At 27.2% G+C, this 25,000-nt stretch overlaps 1 protein-coding gene across 3 annotated transcripts in view; it reads right to left on the bottom strand.

The window, feature by feature from the left end:
• Window positions 1-273: 273 nt before the first annotated feature.
• The window catches only part of LOC118444234 (uncharacterized), a 33,890-nt gene continuing 9,163 nt past the window's right edge, over window positions 274-25,000 (bottom strand). For all 3 annotated transcript variants that reach the window (XM_085661058.1, XM_085661057.1, XM_035872308.2), the window contains exons 3-7: window positions 11,037-11,144; window positions 9,958-10,122; window positions 8,297-8,394; window positions 2,583-2,745; window positions 274-955 (exon numbers count right to left, since the gene is read on the bottom strand). In XM_085661058.1, the coding sequence (XP_085517184.1) occupies window positions 711-955; window positions 2,583-2,745; window positions 8,297-8,394; window positions 9,958-10,122; window positions 11,037-11,144 (779 nt within the window). In that variant the 3' untranslated portion in view covers window positions 274-710. The remainder of the gene's footprint in view (window positions 956-2,582; window positions 2,746-8,296; window positions 8,395-9,957; window positions 10,123-11,036; window positions 11,145-25,000) is intronic.

The raw sequence follows: 25,000 nt of genomic DNA, 5'->3' as shown, positions 1-25,000 counted from the left end.
TCAAAAAATGACAACGATTATATAATCCAACGACCGATTTCACCTGATCGTTTGATTAAATTAATTAACAAATATTTCGTCATATTAACTACAATAATATATTCTTGACTCGCGTGCGATTAACAAATAAACAAATTACGTTATTCTACGTAATTAAATTACATTCATTTATTATATTTCTTATTGATCTAGTTTAATTCGGAATAATATGGAATTATATATGTATATATATATGTATATATGTATATATATATATATATATATTCGTTTTATATCACGACGCGTTCAGTTTCACAACCAAAGCAGAAGAGAACTATCTTACCGACGTTCGATCGGTAATCTTTATGATCGATCTCATCGAAAGTTAATGATATCGATTTAGATTTATATAAACAATAAAAAATGCAAAAACAAATCTCGTCGAGTATATTTCTTACGTTCGATCGTGTTAGTCGAAAGAAAAAAAGAGAGAGAAAGAAAGAGAGAGAGAGAAAAAAAAAAAGGAAAAATAATTTCATGATTTTTTCACATAGTTCTTCACAAAATTTTTTTTTTTCTTCCTTTTCCATTTTCTTTTTTACTCTCTTCCCTTCCTTCGTTTTCTTCTTCATCGACGAATTTTCTGTTTTTTTTTTCTTTTTTCCTCTCGTCGTAGAAAAAAGAAAAAAAAAAAAAAAGAAATAGATATTAACCTTGGCTCTCTTTCATTCCTAAACTTCCGTAGAATGAGTCTGTATACGGACTTTCTTTTGCGAGCCATTCCTCGATAACGTTGGACTATGTGCTGAGAATCCTGGATTATGGATTCCAAGGGGTTTTGGTTTCTTTAATGAGCTTCTCAAAGGAGATGCAGTACTAGCTGCACTTCCTGACGTAGCTACAGACGCCATCGAACCATTACCGGCACCACCCACATATGGTTTACCACTTGCATCTGTCATTGAAATACTTCCACCTACGACAATCAAATGTTCACATAATTCATTGATCGAGAAAAGGATTGTTTATGTGTTCTCGGTCGATAAATTATTTTCTAATTGGATCGTTAAGAGAAAAAAAAACTATATGTATATATATATATATATATATATATATATATATATACATAATAATTTTTGTAATTTAATTATAATTGTCTTTTAATAATCTAATTTCTTATTTTACTGTAATAATTTTATATACTTTCACATTTATATTATAATATTATTCTTTTTTTTCAATTTTTATAACAAACGATTTTATATTTATTTTATATATATATATACAATTTTTTATAATTGATGTTCAGTTAATAATTAATGTAGAAAAACTCAAAGCGTCAATGATATAAATTAATTTATACAATAATTATTTAATTTTCAATATATGCATAACAAAAAGAAAACAAGAATTTTAATAAAAAAAAATCTCTAACAAATCGATCGACAAATGAAGTTAAAAAATTAATGAATTAAAAAAAGGAAGAAAAAAATATATATGTGTATGTGTGTGTGTGTGAAAGAGAAAGAGAGAGAGAGAGAGAGAGAGAGAGAGAGAGAGAGAGAGAGAGAGAGATAAAAGCTGTATTGTTGCATCTCTTGAAAAAGCGCTGTATTTGTTCAAAGATAAATGACTACCATGTTTGTTTATCTTATAAACGGACGTAAACATTTATACATCACACACACACACACACACACACACACACACACAGATACAGACATACACATATAAATATACACGTAGTTTATTTGTCCACACAAAAGCTGTAAGTCTAGTTAAGTGTACTTGTAACTTGACGTTTCAAATTACTCTGCAAGTAAATTCCTTGAGATACCGCAATTTACTGCGCCAGAATATAGGCAAATATGTATGTTGAACGTTCAAGCGGAACGAAGGGTTGCTATAATACAGGGGCATTTTCAGAATCTCACTGTCTCTCTTTCTCTCTTTAACTTTCTCATTGAGCAAATATATTTATATGTATGTGAATATACATATTGAACGTATAAGCGGTACGAAGGGTTGCCATACTACAGGAACACTTTGAAAACAGCTTTCTCTCGCTCTCTTTTTCTCTTTCTTTTTTTTTCTCTTTCTTTTTTTTTTATCTTTATCGTTTCCTATCGAAGTTTAATTCAATTTTCTAGTTTGGGAAATTTGAAAATGTTTTTTTTCCTTTTTTGATCTTTATAACAGTTTTTCTCTCTTCCACATTCTCTCTTTTCTTTTATTTTTTTGTTATTATTTTTATATTTAATTTATTATTTTTATATTTAAAAATATTTAATTTTTAATTTTTAATCAGAAAAAAAAAGAAAAAAGAAAAAAAGAAAGAAAAGTAAAAAGAAGAAGAAAGGGATATCAAGTTTAATAGATATTTGTATTGAAAATCATGAGAGATTTTAATCCAGCTAAAATAATTAGTCCCTTTAATTAGTCGATCTTTAAAATATTCGAATGATTTATGTAATTAATGACAATTATCAAAGTGTAATAATAATAATAATAATAATAATAACAGTAAAAATCATGGATATGGATCGTTTATAAAAAAAAACTCTAAAGTTATAAATCTGCTTATAGTTAGATAAAAGACATACCATTCGTCGGTCGATGGTGTTCTCGATATCCTGGATTATTTATGGTAGCTGCACGAGGATCAGGGATGGTTCTTAGCTTCGTAGGGTCGCCACCCCTTCGTGCGTAAATTCCCTCGTAAACGGCAGAGACGAGCACGCCAAAGTTCAAGGCAATGGCAGCTAACTATAACATTAAATCATTTTCGATTAATTAATTTTTATTATTATTATTATTATTATTATTATTATTATTATTATTATTATTATTATTGTTATTTCGTAGAATATTTATCTCTCTTTCTTTCCTTCTTTTTCTCATAAAAATTCTTTCTCTATCAAAAAAAAAAAAAAAAAAAAAGAAGAAAAGAAAAAAAATATAAAGAGAGAAAGAAAAATTATTAATTAAATTAAATATATATATATATATATATATAATTTCTTGTATCTGTACAAATGAATATTATTTTATAATATGCAATAAAAATAAAAAGAGGGGCTGCTTCACAGAAGATGAAGCTAATTTCTCGTATAAAATATTTCATTGTTATTATATAATAACGTTAAAGTTTTCTATTAAAACTTTACCCTTTTCACATATCGTGTCAAAAACAAAATCCGATTATCTCTCTTGGTTATTGTACAAACACGTCGTTTTCACGTTTTAAATTTCTCAACTGAACGAATGAACAATTTGATGTGACACACACACATACACATACACACACACATACACATACACACACACACACACCAGACGGATACACACAGATACGCATAGACATCCCATACACGAAATAAATGATTCTGGTTGAGGAAAAAAGGAGTGAGAGTGAGATATAGTGAGATAGAGTGAGATAGATAGAGAAAGACAATGAAAGAGAGAGAGAAAGAGAGAGAGAGAGAGAGGAGGGAATTTAATTAGCAGCCAACAAAGAAAACGTCAAACCATTGTCGTTTTGATATAATAATTAATAGTACAATGTTATACTATATATATATATATATGTTATACTATATATATATATATATATATAGTATAACATTGTATATATATATATATATATATCTCTCTCTCTTTATTTTTCTCTTTTTCATTGATAATCATCTTTGCGTAAGTAATAAGAAATGAAGGCGAAACAACTACAAACCCTTCTTTTTTTTTACTTAACTCCTTGCTACAGTACAATAAAAAATGAAGGGATCATCTCGTCATGGGCTGGTATATACAAAAAAAAAAAAAATAAAAAAAAAAAAGAAAATAATAAAGAGGAACAAAAAGAAATAAATAAAAAAGGAAAAGGAAAAGAACGTTGATGAAAGGGATGAAAGGGTATTTTTTTCTTCCTCTCTCTCTCTCTCTCTCTCTCTCTCTTTTTATATTTCAATCAACCAAAAAAGAATTGAAATATTAGTCCTCATTAGTTTTTTATTTCGTTTCTTCTTATTTCGACTTATGCACGTTTGGAAAATTTGAAAAAGCACGATTTGTTTATAAAATTCAGACACGAAGAATATTCGTGATTCATCGTTAAACATGAACAATAGTTTTATCTTCGCGAAAGAAAACTATAGTCCCTCTCTCTTTCTATCTCTCTTCTCTCTCTCTCTCTCTCTCTCTCTCTCTCTCTTTCTTTCTCTTTATCTATCTGGTTAGTTTATACGTCTCGTGCTATCTTGTCGAGACTAGTCGTTCAAGGCCACGTGCAATTTTCATTCTCTCCGTTTGGTGACGATTCACGTTTCAATGTCGATGTAGAAAACGACCTTTACCTTGCCCCGTTTCTGCTTGTTCCTTCTATCCAATTCAATTTCGTCCTTGGCACCTTTCAAACGACTACTTCTTCTTCTTCCCGTAATACCGACAAAACCACCACCACCACCACCACCAATACCACCACTACCACTAACACCACCGACATCACCAATACTGTGATGTAACTCTAACATGACGGTCATATGTTTATTCTCGTCTGATATATATATATACATGTATGTATTTTCACGATCATACGATTACGAACAACAATAATAACAAGTAAAATATTAATACTTTATAAATTGATCCTTTTCAATGATATTTTTTCAATCTCTCATTTCTTTTTTCTTACAGTAAGATAAATAACACAAAAGTACCAATTACGAAGAGATTATTTTTCATTTCTCACTTTTCCTCATTTTTTCGTATTGACGACGAATCACTATTGCACTTTTAGATCGTGATAAAAGAAAAAAAAAAAAAAAAAGAAGAAGAAGGAAAAAAAGAAGGATACCATTTTTTTAAATCTTCTTATTTCACGAACACATCTGAAACTTTTAATGACGTGATAGTAGAAACAATTCATTTATCCCATTTTATTAATGTTTTCAACTTTAAAAAAGAATGACATTTTCTAAATCTCATTTTATAATTCCATAAACGTATATGAAATTTCTAATTGGGTGAATCGTAAAAAAATGTATTTACCCCAACTTTTTCAACTTCTTCTTCTTCTTCTTCTTCTTCTTCTTCTTCTTCTTTTTCTTTTTGTTTCGTTCTAATCGTCCTAACGACAAAATCGTCGCAGTATTTTCACGAGCGCGAAAAGAAGAAAAGAAAGAAACTTTTAATCGCGTAAAAAAAAAGAAACAGAAAAGAAAAAATAAGAAAAAGGAAAATGGAGAAAGCAAAAGAAAAATTAAGAACGAGCTTGTTCGAAATCGAAACGTTCACTGCAGGACCGACAATGTCGTCTCATTGTTTTTAAAGAGCATCACGACTCGTGGGTGCTCTTACACATACTAAACGTGCATTGGCTCCTCCCCCTTTATCCTCCTATCCACTTATTTCCCAATCCCTCTCTTGTCCCCTTCGAGGACAGGCTTAAAGAACACCTGCGAACGAGTCGTCGTCGTCGTCGTCGTCGTCGTCGTCGTCGTCGTCGTCGTCGTCGTCGTTGTCGTCGCCGTCGCGTCGTCGTCGCGTCGTCGTCACGTGGTCGTCGTCGTCACGTGGTCATCGTCGTCGTCGTCACGTCGTCGTCGTCGTCGCCGTCGTCGTCGCCGTCGTCGTCGTCGTCGTCGTCGTCGTCGTCGTCGTCGTCGTCGTCGTCGTCGTCGTCGTCGTCGTCGTCGTCGTCGTCGTCGTCGTCGTCGTCGTCGTCGTCGTCGTCGTCGTCGTCGTCGTCGTCGTCGTCGTCGTCGTCGTCGTCGTCGTCGTCGCCGTCGTCGTCGTCGTCGTCGTCGTCACGTCGTCGTCGCCGTCGCGTCGTCGTCCTCTTCGACCACAATCAGATGGTCTTTAAACCATTTAATACTCCTCCGATCATACACACGCTTAACTTTCATACGTTTAAAAATCTTATCTCGTGCGTTAATGTATTCCTTGTATTTTATCTTAGTCGACGTTTTATATATCGCGGAAAAACCAATTCAAATTCATTATCTATTCGTATGATCGATTATAAAACGTGATTTGTTTCTAAAAAAAAATATTTTTCATCAATTTATTTATTTATTTACTTTTTTTTTTTTTCTTTTTTTTTTCCTTTCCTAATCTCGATCCAATGCTAAATCTATCGGATGTATTATAATATAATTAATCTCAGAACATGTCTACTGGGAAATTTTGTTTTCGTTTTTTTTTTCTTTTTTTTTCCCCCCGCGATATTCCACGTATTTTATCTTGTCGATGTTTTACATTTATCCGTATATGCTACGGGAAAAAAAAGAAAAAAAAAAAAGAAAAACCAATAAAATTCATTATGAATTCGTTTAATCAGATATAGAACGTTGTTTGTAAAAGAATTTTTTCTTGAATTGTATATTATTTTTTTTTTCTTCTTTTTCTAATCGTAATCCAATACTGATCTATCGTATATCTAATTGATCACGGAATACGTCGAATAGGAATGTTCTTTTCATTTCAATTATATATATATATATATATATATATATATATATATTTTATTTTTCTTTCCTTTTCTTTTTCATTTCTAGTTTTTATCTCGCGGCGTTTTGTTCTTTTTTCTTTCTTTTTTTTTTTTTTTTTTTTTCATACAACGGAAAAATCCAATAGAATTCATTATGAATCGATGCGATCGTTCAATAAAATGTGATTAGTTTATAGTAAAGAAATTTTTTTTCTCCGAAATAACTTTTCTCCCTTCAATCTTGATCTAAATTCTATTATTTATTTTTTAATTTAATATCCAATTTACTTCACGTAGATATTATACGTACATAGAAATTTTTGCCCAAAAAAGAACGACTCTTTAAGCGGTCATTAAAATTACAAAAGATATTTATTCTCTAATTAACAAATTTCATTTATCATTATTTTATAATAAGAAGAAAATGGAACGTACTCGTTTAGGATAAATGTGTGATAACGTAGTGGAAATAGTTATGGTTATTGATTCATTATATCCTAGCGGAACCATCAGTTTCGCAACAGGTATACATATTTATGTGTACGTATTACACGCGATGCACCAGTAACAGCATCCTTCTATTTCTCTCTCTCTCTCTCTCTCTTTCTTTTTCTCTCTTTCTTTCACTCTATCAGATGCACCTGTAGAAAGATGAGGGAAAAAGAGTGGCACATCGTAACATCGACGTGACGAAGAGAAAATAGACTGTATATAAGAGAGAGAGAGAGAGAGAGAGAGAGAGAGAGAGAGAGAGAGAGAGAGAGAGAAAAAGATAGAAAGATAGAAAGAGAGAGGCGATTGAGGGCTGAGAGGGATAATAGGAACAGCATCTCTCTCTCTCTCTCTCTCTCTCTCTCTCTCTCTCTCTCTCTCTCTTGTTCTTTCTATATCGGATGCACCTGTAGAAATAAGAAGAAAAAAGAGTGGCACGTCGTAACATCAACGTGACGAAAACAAGATAGACTGTTTATGTGAGAGAGAGAGAGAGAGAGAGAGAGAGAGAGAGAGAGAGAGAGAGAGAGAGAGAGAGAGAGAGAGACAGAGAGGGAGAGAAAGAGAGGGCTGGAGGGCTGAGGGCTGAGGAGGATAGATCAACGAACGGTTTTCTTCCGTCCGATAGGCGCAACAGGTTCTACTAAAGCCGAGATAAATGACAAAACGAGAAGTTCTATGCGGGACTACTGTAGGACTACTATATACATACATACATACATACATAGATAGATGCATAGATAGATGCATACATACAACTATTCGTCCTCTTTTTCTCTCTCTCTCTCTCTCTCTCTCTCTCTCTCTTCCTCATTGCGCGTTACGAGCAAACGACTTCAGAGAATAACGGTAATGGTTATGTGTACGTAACTATGTAACGTATGTATGTATGTATATGTGATCATGTGAGTACAGTAAAAAGTTACTAGAGTATCTATGTACGTATAAAGGAATGGCGAACCCATGACCTTTGGGTCACCCTATGACCTTCTCAATGGAGATTTAAATTACCCCGTAAATTTTCCTTAAGGTCTTCGTCATATTAAAGTTTTGTTGATCGCGTTAAAGAAACGAAAAAAAAAAAAAAAAAAAAAAAAGAAAAAAAAACAGGGAAACAAAAAAAAAATAAAGAAAAAGTAAGAAGAGAAAAATAATCGATCGAAATTTTTCATCTCTCGTGAAAAATAAAAAGAAAAATAAATAAATAAAAAAGAATACAGAAAATAACGACTCGAAATTATCTATTCTAATTTAAATTTTATTCTTTTTAGAGAGGGAGAAGAAGGATGAGGGTACTTCGTAGGAAGATTAGAAACGTAATAAACGATATCTTACCTGCATATAAAAAGCTTCTCCTCTTGAAACAACGAAACTGTTCGCTCTGTCATCCGTTTGCAAAGCAAATAAACTCGCAGCTACGATGGCCAATGACGCTAAAAAAAGAAATGAAACAAAGAAGAAAAACGAATCAGATGAATTGCGTTATCATTCATTCTAATCGTTTCTGAAGGTAAAAATACTCATTAACATAACAAATAATATAAGATACTTAAATAGAAATTATCTAATGAGATAATTTATTTAAGCATATTTGAAAAAAATTTTTCTTCCTTTTTTTTTCAATCTAATCCTTTTCCTTTTTTTTTTTTTTCTTTTTTTTTTATTCTTTTTTTTTAGTGTAATCATTCAGAAAAAAAAATGAAGAGGATATTCGATGAAATAGGAACGTTCTAATCGTATTAGTATTTCTTTTAATTTAGACGAGAATACTAATTGTTCTAATTAATAATAATTAAATAAATAAAGAATATCCATGTGTATACATATATATATATATATATATATATATAATATGTAAATAGGTAATAATTAAGAAAATAAAAAAACAATAAGAGCAATAACATAGTTGATTCTATGACATTAGAAAATATCATATTACTGTAATAAGATCTATCATAGACATTCGATTCTTTCAGTAAGGGTAAGTAGGCCACTAAGCAGCGCAAGCGACTAGTAATTCTAGCGTATCCGGTGGATTATGAAACGACTCTCTCTGTAACACTAAGAAGGGAAAAAAGGATTTCTCTACTCGAATGCACATTCTGGAATTCAAGATGCTTCCTTTATTCGACTATCAAGGTTGTATTTAAACTACCTCCCCCTTATTTAAATCTTCTTAAACGATAAATTTTTTTTTTTTTTATTTTTTTTATTTTTTTTTTCTTCGAACACCGGAAATATCGTCTAATCTATTATTCTAAATATCAAATCATCACAAAAGCTCGGGCAATAATTTTATTCGTACTATATATTTTATTTTTTTTTTTTTTTTTTTTTTTGTATTCTTTATTTTCCTCTTATTTTAAACTCCTTTGCTATTTCTTTCCTTTTCTCCCTTCTTATCAATAAATTTACTTCATTAAATATTGGAATTTTTCGTTGGAATTTTTTTCTTTTTCTTTTTTTCGAATTCGCAAAAATTAGAAATATCATTTATATAAATATTCTAATTTTCCATAAAGAATGTGGATTAAAAATAGGATTAAAAATGTTGACGCTGACATAGTAATTTGTTTTACTTTGCATTCGTATTATTAGAACGCCTACATATAACTTTGGTTACCTCGGAAATTGTATATTTTATAATTCCCTTGATGACAAGAAGGAATAAATAACGAGAAAAAATATTAAAGGATATTGAATTATAATATATAATTAATAAAATTATCATTATCATTATCATTATCGTTATAGATTCATTCAATCTTTCTCATTTAATTTCTAATATTTATTTATCTTATCGTAAAATATCAAAAAAATATTTTCTATTTTCCATTTTGTTCTTTCATTTCCATCGTATTCGATTGTCCCTTTGGCATCCTCAATATTTTTCTTTTCTTTTAATTTTTCCTTCTTTTAACATGTTTCAATTTAAATGAAATCGAAGAAGGAATGTAAAAAAGAAATGACGGTGAAAAATTATTTTCCATACTTACTTGCCAAGGTTGCTAAAGCGACCTTGCCGATAAGAGCAGTGCTATACGAAATGACAACCTTCTTCGCAGATGAAGCCATGGCAAGCTGAAGAACGGCAAGGCCAACCAATATGGCGAGTAACGTAGAAGCGGCTGCAGCAGCCAATCCAGCCACCCACACAGCCACTGAAAATAGTAGTATAATAATATTGGCTATATCCTTAGAATTTTATCGTTTAATGTTTATCGTTTCATTAATTTACTCTATATATATATATATATATACACATACATACACATATCAAATAATGTATAATGTAATGTGTGTGTGTGTAAAAAAAAAAAAATATATCATGAAGATACAGGATGGAATGAAACTTCCTAAATGATTTTAATAATCGATCACTTTTTTCGAACATTTTTTTTCTTAATCTTCTAATTAGACTTGATCGTTGTACAATCCAAAAAAAAAAAAAAATTTTTGTAAAAATCACCTATGAACACTTGTTTATTCATCCTTATATTTTTGTTGGGATGAAATAAAAAAAAAAAAAAAATAAAAAAAAATGAGACAAACAAAACAAAAAACAAAAGAAACGATCTCATTTGTTTTGTAAATAAATCCACGATAAGTAATATATATATATCCATTCATTAAGTGTAATATTGTGAATTTTAATTACTTTAGTCATTAATTTGGGATATTAGTTCGACCGCGATAAATCGAGATACATATATTCATCGTTGATTAATTCGTATCTCGTTTTTTTATTTATTATATTTATTTTGATTTTCTTTTGTTTAATTTGTTTTTTTATTTTGTCCTTTAATTTTTCTTTTTCTAAATGGAGCAATTTAATTATCATATTTATAACCATAATTTGTATTTTATAACATTTTATTAAAACGGGAATCATTTATCATGTAAACTTTTGATATTTATTATTTCGTTATGATTTCAGACTCAAATTTGTAGCATAAATTTTCTATATACTTTGTATTGTACACGTACATATACATGTGTACATTTATGTGTCATATATATATATATATATATATATATATATATATTATAAATAAAAGATTTATTAAGAACTCACACACTGGTTGAAACCTTGAGACACCTTGGCCACATCTTTCTCGACCATATAAAAGGAACTTGCATTGTCTCCATGGTCCAAAGTAACCCTTTTCCGCAGCTGTACCAGCTATTAATAGAAAATATATAAATTATACAATTTATACATAACACAAATATTTTGTACATATTTGTAAATATATATATATTTTGCTTTTCGATGGGTGACATCCATCTGATCAAAATAATACATCTTTCGAATATTTGTTTAAAACTTTTAATCAATGGGTCACCCATCCGACCAAAGTTTATATTATAATGTCGCTTAATATTTTATCAATGGGTCACTCATCCAAGTAAACTTTTGCTCGTATGTCGTTTAACTTTTTATCAATGGGTCACCCATCCGACTAAACTTTCGTCTCGTACGTCGTTTAACTTTTCTGAAAATTTGTTATCACTTTATTTTATTAAATTATTATTTTATTAAAACTATATATATATATATATATTTTTTTTTTGAAGGGTAAGAGAAGAGAAAATGCATATACACGAATAATATATCATAAATATGTATACGATAGGAATAGGATATGTTGTAAATACCACTCATTCGTAACGTCGTAGGAATATTAAATGGTAAAGGATCCATTCTTCGCTACTGTATTTCCGGTTCCTTCACGCTTCTTACCAGGAAAAGACGACTGTTTGCTTAATTAAGAGGAAACCGAAAGGCACAGGTGTCTCGACAAAAATGGATGGAAGGTATGCATTTGAGAGAATGATTCATCAACTTCCCTATCTCATACTGATATCTATAATAAATCAGTATTTATAGAAAAATTATATATATATATATATATATATATATATATATATATATATGTATATATATATATATATATATATATATATTAAAAAATGGTTTAAATACAAAATTACAATTAAATATTTACAAATGTAAATATTAATTATAAGATTGTTATATAAGTACATATATGCGTCAATGATTATAAAAATAATCAAAATATTTAATTATTATTATTTATTTTATACAACAACAATATTAATAATATTCATAATAAATACATGTATATATATATATGTGTGTGTGTGTATGTGTATAAAATTTATTATATTATATAGATAGATAGATCATTTTCATAATAACAGGCTTATTATATATGACCTGTATATTCAGTGAAATATAAAAATTCATAAAGAGTAGGTGAACAGAATAAAGAGAACAATATTTTAATTTACGATGTTGTACGAATGAAATTCGAACAATGGCAGTCACGTTCCTGATATCTAAGTTATTATAATACAGGTACGTACAGACCGATATCACGATTTAACTCGGTTACGTTTAAAGTTTCTCTCATGTTACTGATAATTTACCATTATCAACGTTTTCTATTCTTTTACTATCATGATAAGATATCTAGTTTATGATTACTACTTGTATATATATATATATGTATATATACACACACATATATATATGCAATAATATTGCGTATCATTGTTATTATTATTATTATTATTAATTTGGTTTTTTCGTTTTGTTAAACAAATTTTTCTTTCTTTTTCATTATAATTTACATACATAATATATATATATATATATAAATTTATTATTTATATATTAAATAAATATACGAGACTGTTATTATGAAATAAATCTAAATCAATCGTAATTCTTGTATAATAAAAAAAGAAAAAAAAAAAAAAAAAAAAAAAGAAAAACCAAAATATAAATGCAATTATTTTCTAATAAATTCATTTTAATTAATTTTTTATTAGGAGAACGGATACGAAGAGAGAACAAAAGGGAAGGAAAAAAAAAATTGAGAAGAGAAGGAAAAAATTGAACAACATTATTTTGTTAATGAGCATTTAATCTTCTTTACTTACGCGAACTCACGGTATTCGTCATTAATTATATTAAAATGCATTGTTCCATGGCTCGTTTTCACCATCTGAACCGAGAAAATTAGTTCGCTGAGCTTCTCGCTGATAGGATTAGCCATTTTTTTCATGGTTAATAAATATCTACAGTTAATTTAGATCTAATTTGTTCGACTAATCTCAACGATTTTTCGTTATACCGTTTTATCCGATGATTATTATACCTTTTATTAGGCTAGATAGTAAAGTATTAAAAAAAGAAAATGAAATATTCGGTTTTTTCTTTTCCTTTATTTTTTTTTTTTTTATTTACGTGATCGCTCCATCTACTTTAATTAGTTCGGACACTTGTTTGGATATTTAAAAAAAAAAGAAAAAAAAAAAAAAAATATATATATATATATATATATATATATATACATATATACATCGATCTATTGAAATTAATTATTAAGACGAATTTTTACGATTTCGATTAGTTCAGCTGATTAAACAGTTGAATGGCTTTTACAAAATGTATGAAAGTATTTCTATATATATATATATATATATATATATATATATATATATATATATATATATAATTATATTTTATTTACGATTTTGATTGTTACTGATAGTAAACAAAAAAAAAAAAGGAAAAGAGAAAAATAATTTCTTTTGTTTACTTTTAATTTATTTTAAACTTAATTATTATGATATGGATCGCTACGGGTGTTCATTGAATACCGAAGAAATAATATGTCAATTTTCTCCTCATCGTAATAACTGACACGTAATTAGGTTTTAGATTTTGATTAGGATTCGTTCAACGTTGTTAAACGTGAGAGGCATCATCATCAATCAACGTGATCGTAAAAATTGTTTCTATTCTTTTCTTTTCTTTTCTTTTTTTCCTCTAAAGTTAAACGTAATCCATTTGTTTCTTTTTTCTTCCTTTTTCTTTTTTTTTTTTTTGACTGTAGTAGTATGACGTAACTTATGACAAATTTAAAGACCAAGCACGAGCTTGACCTTTGACACTGTGGATTTACCTAGAACGTTGCGTGTGGGTGGACACGTATGATCTAATCTAATACGACTCTTTCATTTATCAGAAATAGAAAGAGAGAAAGAGAGAGAGAGAAAGAGAGAGAGAGAGAGAAAATAGGACATAGGATAAAAATAATTAAAATCATTTGATTCAACTGACACGTCTCGCGAAATCGAAGGAAAATTGCGTTCAGTGAACTATTGATATATTTATAAAAAAAAAAAAAAGAAAAAGGTTAATTGTATTAAAAAACAAAAACAAAAAAATAATATATATATATATATGAATATCATATTTAAACGATACTTATATTTTTTTTTATTTTAATAATACTTATATTCGTAGGAATTTTTAAAGACTTATATACGGTAATATGTTTTCATATGTTCAATATATTTCAAGAAAAAAAAATAAAAAAATAAAAAAATTGATTCCCTTAGTATTTTCCTACAATAAAAAAAAAAAAAAAAAATATTAGAGTCACCCATCCGATCAAAGGTTCATATTCGAATGTTGCTTAAATTTTTTTTGTCAATGAGGTCACCCATCCAATTGTAGTTCATACTAGAACGTCGCTTAACTCTTTTATTTATCATCAATGGATCATCCCCATTCAAACGAACTTCGGCTCGTAGTACTACATCATTTAACTTTTTATCAATGGGTCACCCATCCGAGCAAAGTTTATACTAGAACGTTGTTTAACTTGAAAAAAGTTTTTTGTTTATCTTTGCGATAAATTCTTTTCAAATGTAATTTTTTGACATCTAATTAATCCAAACGATTTAAGTTTAATTCGATTGATGATCTTTCTTTATACCATTATTTTTCTTTTCGTTCTTTTTTTTTTTTTCTTTTTTTCCTTTTCCCCTTCCCCGTTCGAATAATTCCATTGTTGTAACACTTCCAACGCGATTTTCCTTCGACTTTGCTAGTAGTTTTGCTTTTACGTTAGTAATAATAGTCTAGTCTCCTGTTGCAATATTATGCAATGCACCTACAGTGTTTTATAATAGAACTATTCGAGAACAATGGTCTTTAGACGATGAAACAACGACTTTTAAAATTGTTCGCAGTACAATATATTTATAGATACGAGCTGAACATAATATTTATTTTATTTGGTCCAACGATAAATTCATTTGTCTCATTTATGCTTTTTGTTTTCTATCCTTTCTCTCCCGCTCCATCTCGTTCTCCTTTCCGCTATAATTTTTTTATTTTTTTCTTTGTTTTTTTCTTTCTTTTTTAGCTACCAAATCGTAGAGCAAAAATTAATGACCATTGAATATGTACCATAATTTTGCTTTTCTTTTTTCCTCCCTTTTTTTCTTTTTTACCTTTTGTTTTATAATATTTCATCGTGACATTTTATTTTTAATTTTGTTTTTGGATTAGAATCGTTAAAAAAAAAAAAAAAAAAAAAATTGAAGTATGAACTTCGATGTAATATATAAAGTTGATTCAACTGTATTTTTCGAATAGTATTGCGTTATCGAGATTTTCTCACGTTAACTCGACTACAACTACACGACCTAGATACATAGTAATCTCTTTTTAACGTGCACATATGCGACCATAGTTTCTGCGTTAGTATGTACCTATATATATATATATATATATATATATATATATATATATATATATATATATATTAGTATGTACGTAATATACATATATATATGCATATATATATATATGTAGATACGAATAAAGCCACGTTAACTATTCTCGTAGTAACGATATTAGACCATATATGTCATACATTATGTCATTGTTCTCGTGTTATATACCAAAATCGAATATGTATTACGTAACAATTAATTATTATTCCATTTTAATTAGATGATCTATATCTATCAGGTTAGCAAATATTTTACAATCTTTTTAAATGATAATAAAATTTAAACGCAATGCAAATATGCACAATAGGATTGAGCCCATATTAAAAGTTCATCCTTTAATAATTTTCATTATTCAATACGTATGGTCCGTGTAAAGTATTGCGAAGTTTATTTATATGTATTAAAAAAGGACAAAAAAGAGAGAGAGAGAGAGAGAGAGAGAGAGAGAGAGAGAGAAGAAAATAAAATACCACGTATCTCATTTCGTACTTTTCTTTTCTTTCTTTTTTTTTCCTCATTATTTCTTATTTTACCTCAATTCAATATTATTCGAAATAATTTCAATACGAAGTCTTTGTTAACACATTATGCAAATTATAAACTATATTTACATGTATATTTGTGCGATGTATATATAAAAATTGTTTATGCTTCGTATATACTTATAATAATAATAATAATAATAAAAAAAAATGATTAAACAAAAAAAAGAAACAAAAGAAAGAAAGAAAGAAAGAAAGAAAGAAAGAAAGAAAGAAAGAAAGTAAGTAAGTAAGTAAGTAATAAAGGAAGAAGTTAAGAACGAAAGAAAATAAATCATCTAGAGTTTATACTCTAAGCTTAGTATTTTTTTTTTTTTCTTTTTTTTTTATCTAAGCCAGCTAAGACGCATAAAGCTAAAGAATTGTTAGATGGAAGAAAAGTAGAAGATTAATAGAAGAATCTAAGAAAATAGATGAAATATTAGAAGAGAGAGAGAGAGAGAGAGAGAAAGATATGGGGATATTTTTCTTTTTTATTTATGGGAAATACTGTTATTTAGAGACAGAAATAGAGAGAGAGAGAGAGAGAGAGAGAGAGAGAGAGAGAGAGAAAGATATGGGGATATTTTTCTTTTTTATTTATGGGAAATACTGTTATTTAGAGACAGAAATAGAGAGAGAGAGAGAGAGAGAGAGAGAGAGAGAGAGAGAGAGAGAAATAATGAGTTTATGAAGCACTATAATCATTGTTACAGGCTAATTCTACTAAACGAACTAAATTTCCTAGAATAAATCCTTCGTCTTATCATTCTGATTGAAGACAATTCGATAAATGGCAATCAACGAAGAAATTATAAGGACACCATGATTGACTAACGTTCGAAACATTATGTGATTAAATCATAAGCATTGTGTTTTGGTTTCTTTTTTTTTTTTTTTTTCGTTTCCATTCACCTCTAAATAATCGATTTTAAATTTTAAAGATTTTTTTCTAAATTAAATAACAAAAAGATTATATAAATAAAAAGAATATATATATATATATATACTAATTCAAAAGTCTTTTCTATCTTACTCGCACATGTTTTTATATATACAATAAAAAAATAAAACAATAAAAAATTGTGATGTATCTTCTTTAAAAGTTTCATTAAATGTTTTTTCTTCTTTTTTCCTTTTCTTTTTTTTTTTTTTTTTTTTTTTGAAATAACGTGAGATAACGAAGGGGATCGAGCTAGGGTTCAAAAGATCGAAGTACCTTTTCGAGATATTAAAACTCGTGAAAGAAATCACGCGTACGAATGTATGCGAAGGAACGAAAGAAAGAAAAAAAGAGAAAGAGAGAGAAAGAGAAAAAGAGGGACAGAGAGAGAGACAGAGAGACAGAGAGAGAGAGAGAGAGAGAGAGAGAATAAGAGGGAAGAAAAATGGGAAGGGAGAAGAAAAGAGAAGAATCAAGAGGGATCGAGTCGAAAGAACTTCCGGTGGCTGCCACCCGGAACACGAAACTCACTCGACCGAATATAAGAATAAGAAAGATAATTTTAAATCTTTGTAAATTTAAAGAAAGAAAAGAAGAAAGAAAATAATTTATTTATATATACATATATATAATTTTGTTTTGTAATGTTAATATTTATTTCATTAATTTATTAATTTTCTATTCTTCCAGCTTATTTAATTATTTTTAATTTGTAACGTTATTACTCAATTATATATATATATATATATATATATATATATATATATATATATATGTATATATGATTTAAAAATTTAAATATAATATTTTATATTAAATTTATATTACATTTAAAATTGAAAAATCTTTAATATCATTAAAATTTATAATTCAATCATCGCAAATCATTCAATTTATCATAAATCTGAACAAATTGAGTTTCATTAATAATTTTCTTTTTCTTCTTTCTATAAATATATTTATTATAGAATATTTGTGAAAATTATATGAGAGAAAAAAATGTGACAGGGAGATAGAGAGAGCGAGAAAGAGAGAGAGAGAGAGAGAGAGAGAGAGAGAGAGAGAGAGAAATCTCTTTTAAAGAAAGTAAAGGAAAATTTTTTTATTGCTCTCGAACATTTGAAACGAAGATCTGACTTCTCTCGATAGTTTCACACGTCATATTTTCTATTGGACGATTTAAAACTTTCGCCGATTTATTTTTCAAAGCGTTCGCCTGAATCAATTCTTTTATACACTTAGCGAAAGAAGGAAAAAAGAAAAAAAAAAAAGGAGAGCAAAATAAAAAGATTGAATTCTCGACGTCTTAGAGAGACTTATAACGGTTGTGGTTATTCACAAGTTAACCACCATTTTATTTGAAACTTTATCTATCTTCCATCTTCCTTATAAATTTATAGAAAAAAAAAAAAAAAAAAAAAAAAAGAAATAAAATACACACATATATATATATATAAAATCTTTAAAAAAAAAATTAGAGAAAAAAAAAATATATATATATATGATAAATAAAAATTATTTATTATATTTATTATAAAATTTTTTATATTTATTATATTTACTTCAAAGTGAATAAAAGTAATAAAAATAAATGTCTAATTTATTCAGTAAAATTTTGTAATAATCTATACGATAAAATTTTACCATGTTCAAGACTTCTTATCATTTAAAATAGTATGTCACAATCCAATTCTCACAATCTTCTTCCTTCTAATCATCCTATACCATTCTAAGTCGATCCACTTTCTAACTACTTTTCCGTAGTATCTCTCATCGATCCGGTTTTACATTAGGCATAGTAGACAGACTTATGAAAAAAAAAAAAAGAAAGAAAAAGAAAAAAAACACAAGAACATCAAACGTCCTACATATATTTTTCACATACATTCAATTCTTTTATTAGACATTTATTTCTATGTAAATATTTTATATAAGATAAATCATATATTATATTTATTATTATTATTATATATATATATATATATGTTGTTCGAAATTTTATTATTAAATAAAACACATGAAAAAAAAAAAAAATTACAAGCAGGAAAAATTGTCGAAGTTGATTAAATAATAAAAATTATAATGAAAGGCTTGTGATTCATTTTTTTTTTGTTCTTACAAAAAGAAAGTTCACACGTTATAAAGCATATTATTAATATTTTAATAAAATTATAATAATCGTTTGTAATTCTATAAGAAAATATTAAATATTTTATGATTTTGTTCTAATTAATTATTATGCATTGATTTTCACGTCATCGAGGATATAAACGAATAAATTTCTATTTAATTTATCATTTATTAAATATCATTTATTATTAAATATCAATTATTACTATTAACAATATCTTATTAACTATGACTTAACGTTCTTATAAACAACGAAGTTATTCATATACTTCTTTTATATACAACGTGTTTATAAAGTTATGACTTATATCCCGTATCGATCGGCTTTTAAAGTGCTTCCAATATTCTCCGGCATAGTTATCGTCATTGTAAAATTATTAAAAGGTTTAACTCATATTTAAAAGATCGTTTTTTAGATTTTATGTAATCGATATTTTTACTGTTGAGAAAAGAAAACGATTTAAAAAGTATTAAAAAACAACGTTCGATTTTCTAATGAATCATTTTTTCCCCTAATGAATTCCCATGAAATTTTTATTTTGAAAATATAATACGAGAAAAATGATAAAGAAAATTTTTTAAAAGAATAAATTGATATCCTAATCTAAATTCATTATCTTTTAAAATGTCGCATTATCTTTCTATAATTTAGTGAAAATTTTCCTTTTATCGAATATTACGAACAAACGTATAGCTTAGAATTTCAATGTTAGAATTGAAGTAAACTCGAGAGGACATTAACTTCATGATGAACCGTTCTAACGATTAAACAACTTAATGGCACTGAACTATGCTAAACACGGGCCATTATCGACATGACATCCTGCATAGACATTCCTAATCGAACATTAGAGTCACATGACTCGCGTAATGTTTCTTCGTACAAAATAAATTGATATGATGTTAAATAAAAAGAAAGAAAAAAAAAAAAAAAGAAAAGAAATATATACATATATAAAGTAATACTTAAAGTAATATAAATACGTATATATAAAAAGTAATAATAATAATAATAATAACAATATATAAGAAAAAGATTAAAAAAAAAAAAAAAAAAAAGAAAAAAATGAAAACACAATTATATTACTCCATTTTATTCTTACTATTATCGTACTATTCCAATTTCTTATAATTTATATTTATCTTAATATTTCCAATATTTTTACAATTTATTTTTCTCTTTTTTTTTTTTTTCTTTTTGATAATATTCCATTCTATTATTTCATATGTCATTCCTCTATATTATTTTATTGATTATTTCTATACCATTTCATATCTTTTTCTTACGAAATTTTTATTAAAATTCTAATCACGTTTCATACGTTAATGTAATTAGAGAGAATAATGTTTATCAACGAGTTAAATAAATAAATTTCGATGATCGAAAGTCAAGTTATATTTATATATATACATATATATATATATATATATATACATATATCGTCCATTTAATGACCGAGTCGTTGACCGTTAGGTTGATTGCATGAATGGTAAAAACAGGTTTCCATAGTATCGCACCATTTCGATCCATTCAGAGAGAAAGAGAAAAAGAGAGAAAAAGAAACGGACAGAGAGAGAGAAAGAGAGAGAGAAAGAGAGACAGAGAGAGAGAGAGAGAGAGAGAGACAGAGAAACAGAGAAGGCAATGCGTGTAGCTAGACGGATGGGAAAGTCTCTCTGGATATATTATATCCTAGCATTTACGTAATTCGAATTACCCAGACTGCGGAACCTTGAACGAAACAATATGCGAGAACTTGTGTGTGAAAAGAACGGTTTTTATAATTCATGCATTAAAGGCCATTGCATTGTGTTAATTTACATTGGACAAGAAAAACATGAAGGATAAGGAAAAAAAAAAAAAATAAAAAAAAAAAAAAATAAAGAAGGAAAGAAAAAAGGGACGATTTCCTCTGTAAAATAATTTCTTTCTTTTTCTTTTTCATTCTTGGCTATTTTTTTCTTTTTTTTTTCTTTTTTTTTTTTTTTTTAGATCTTTTCTTAATTATTATTATCATCGTCTAGTTATAGAATTCTTTTGTTTGTTTGTTTTCTTTTTTCTTTTTTTCCTCTTTTCTTTTTTTTTTTTGTATGTAAATTTATTCGACAAATATTGAATGAATTTATATAGACAATGTCGCTTAATGATTCAATTCAATTATGATATTGACGTTGAGTTTTTACTTTTCAATTGTTTTCTTTGTATTTTATTTATTTATTTATCTATTTATTTATTTTTTCTTTTTCTTTTTCTTTTCTTTTTTTTTTTTTTTTTTTTTTTTTTTTTGTAGAAAATGAAATGTTCATCGAGATTAGAAAAATTATATCTGCACGATTGGGAATAGTCGAAATAACTCGTAACTCGTAATTTTATCAAAAGTTGTGTTTAAAAGATCTCGTGGAGTATAGTAAGTGATTATTTAAAATTCACTTAGGAACTTTTGAATAATTTTGTATAAATTAAAAATTATAATTTTTAATTATATATATACATATATTATCATTATTATTATTATTATTATTATTATTATTATTATTATTATTATTATTATTATTATTATTTTCTATTTAATTATTTTACTTTAATTAAGTTTTTGCATTTGATCTTTATTTTTATGAATATTTATATAGATCTATAAAATTTTGCAGGTACGAAGTTAAAGAAAATTGTACAACAGACTAATGCCCTTTTTCTCCTTCCCTTTCTTTCTTTCCCCTTCTTTCTTTCTTTCTTTCTTTCTTTCTTCCTTTCTTTTTTTCTCCAAATGAAACTGGAATCGATAGAAAAAGAAATGGCGAACGAATGAACGTTCACTTTGAAAGACCTCAGTTGACGATAATTCGAGTTAAGCCTCGTAAAAGTTTTAAAGACTATGGGACGAAAGCGTGAGAGACAAAGAAGGTAATTGGGATAACGAATAGCCATAGTTCTATCTATTTCCTTTTTCTTTTTTTTTTTGTCTTTTCTTTTTTTTTTTTTCCCTTAGAAACACCAAGTGACACAGTACGATTTGTACGACAACAATTATCTTCATTAGAAAATTCTTTCTGATCTATTAATTTTGTTACTTTTTCTTTTTATTTTCTTTTGTCTTTTGTCTTTTTTATTTTTTTTTTTTTCAGAAATATACAAATTTATTCTTTATGTTATCACGTTAACATATAATTCATATATCCTTAATAATCAACATTCGAACAATTTTTCATTGAACAATTGCAATTTGAATGATATTAATTTCGCACAGTTACGAAAGATTCAACTACGTTAATATATTTTTAATAATGAAGTACAAAAAAAAAAAAAAGAAAAAAGAAAACGAAAGAGAAAGCAATCTAAGTTTTTTCTTCTTTATGAGCGATTATTTAAATGAAATTTTAATTGTCGTTAAATATAAATCATAATACGCGCGTCAAATTATTCATTTTAATTTCGATATCAGTCGATTTACGTCTCAGTATAATTTTTCTCCTTTGTATGAAAACTTTAATGTTCACTTTAAATTCTTTCGAAATTTTCAACTTCTTCCTTTCTTTTTCCTTTCCTTCTGTTAATTATTTTCAATAATTATTATCAATATCATTTCGATATCGAATTTATTTGTTAACGATTAACTTTAACATATAATTTCTTACCTTTTATTTTCTTGTCTTATTTATTCTTTTACATAACATTTTGCATAGACGACACAAAAATAAAAATAAAAAAAAAAAAAAATAAAAAAAATAAAAGAATCTTTTAATGAAGAAATATCAAATGTTAGGTAACTTTCCAAATGAAATTAATTGAATTTACGTTAATATCAGATTTTCAATGTTCGATTAAGGAATGAATTCCCTTGACGACGAATAGCAATATTTAATTATCCTAAAGGATAATTAGTCGTGGGACGTAATCTAAACGTCATGTACCGTTAAATGTTTCGGCATTTCTAATAATTCCCAGTTGTTATTAGAGAAGGATAGAACATTCTGTAATTGGTACGAAAATCATGGATACGTTGGGAATCACTATATATTACGTTTAGTTTACTTTGCTATATGTACACAAACATATGTATATATACTCATATCAATTCGTATATACATACATACATACATACATATATATATACATACATATATATATAATATATATATATACACAGATACATATCAAACCATATCATACCCATATATGCGTAATCTCATATATTACTTTCCTAGTTCACCTGCTGCTGCGATGCATAATCTTAAATATATAGGTATGTTTGTTTATATATATATATATATATATATATATATATATATACACATATATATATAAATATAAATATATATACATATACATACACCATAAAAGTATATCAAAAAAGAGAAGGAAGAAAATTATCATTATTGTTATTATTATTATTATTGTTATTTTTATTATTATTGTTATTATTTGGAGAAAAAAGAGAGAGAGAGAGAGAGAGAGAGAGAGAGAAAGAAAAGAAATTGGTCTCTAAAGTTCAACTTTGATCCCTGATGTATTCTGAAAGTTGAATACAGAGATAACGATTCACATGCTTCTTCGATACTATCGAGACTCTCATACATATATATATATATATATATATATATAAATATATATATATGTGTGTGTGTTTATATGTGTATACGGTATGGAAAAAGAGGAGTAGAAGTACCGTTATGTGCAGGGCCAGAAAATTTCTCTCTCTCTCTCTCTCTCTCTCTCTCTCTCTCTCTCTCTCTCTCTCTCTCTCTCTCTCTCGGTTAGTGAATGCAACGTGGCTTGGTTGAACTATACTTTACCCGCTAAAACTTACAAGTTACAATCTCTTTCTCTATCTCTCTGTCTCTGTCTATCTCTCCCTTTCTCTCTCTCTCTCTCTCTTTCTCTCTTGGTTAATCTCTATCTCTTTCTACTCGAAAGTCTCGTTTACCAGCGTGAAGAGGAGGACTGCTACTTGTAACGGAACAAGATATGGTATTACAAAGCCAAGAACCTTTCTGTCAACTTGTTTTCATCGTCGTAGAAGTTAAAGAAATAAAAAGAAAAAAAAAAAAAAAAAAAAAAAAAAAAAAAAAAAATTAGAAAAAAAAAAAGGAAAAAGAAAAAGGAAAAGAAAAAGAAAATTCTCTTCTTTTTATTAATATAGTAAAAATTATATTATTATATTATATTATTATATTATATTATATATAATTATATTATTATATTATATTATTATATTAATATAGTAAAAATTATATTATATCGTAAAATTTATCCGAAAAAAAAACAACAAAAGAAAAAGAAAAAAAATTTATTAGAACAATAATTATTGAGATAAAATTTAATTTCGATGTTATGTATAAATACGTAATTATATATATCTACGTGTGTATAATATATATATATATATATATATATATATATATATATATATTATATAGTATCTATATGATCTATACAGGTGTTAACAAGTATATGCAACTCGTGATAAATATTGTCCATATGTAAGTGTAAATATACGTTTCTTTTCAGGTGTTTACGTCAATAATTACATTACTACCTGTTCTACGGTTTCCTCTTCTTTTTCTTCTATTTCTTTTTTTTTCCTTTCAATATCTTAATAATAATTCATCTAATATCGTATAATAAAATCGATCTATAGATCATATGACTTAATCCATCTAAAATTTCCTTATTATTTATGAGAGAGTAAACAAGTAGATATATTACAAGTAATGTGAATATTTTTGTTGTTGCGATCGATTAGAATCTTTTAATTGAGAATATTAAAAGAGAAAAAGAACGCATTAAAAAGAAAATTGACAATGTCATAATTACGATGATGACAA

This window comes from Vespa mandarinia, chromosome 13, assembly GCF_050613455.1.
Source record: "Vespa mandarinia isolate Hongniang chromosome 13, ASM5061345v1, whole genome shotgun sequence".
NCBI classification, from domain to species: domain Eukaryota; kingdom Metazoa; phylum Arthropoda; class Insecta; order Hymenoptera; family Vespidae; genus Vespa; species Vespa mandarinia.
Note: the sequence above shows the minus strand (reverse complement) of the source record. Positions and strands in the feature narration are given on the sequence as shown.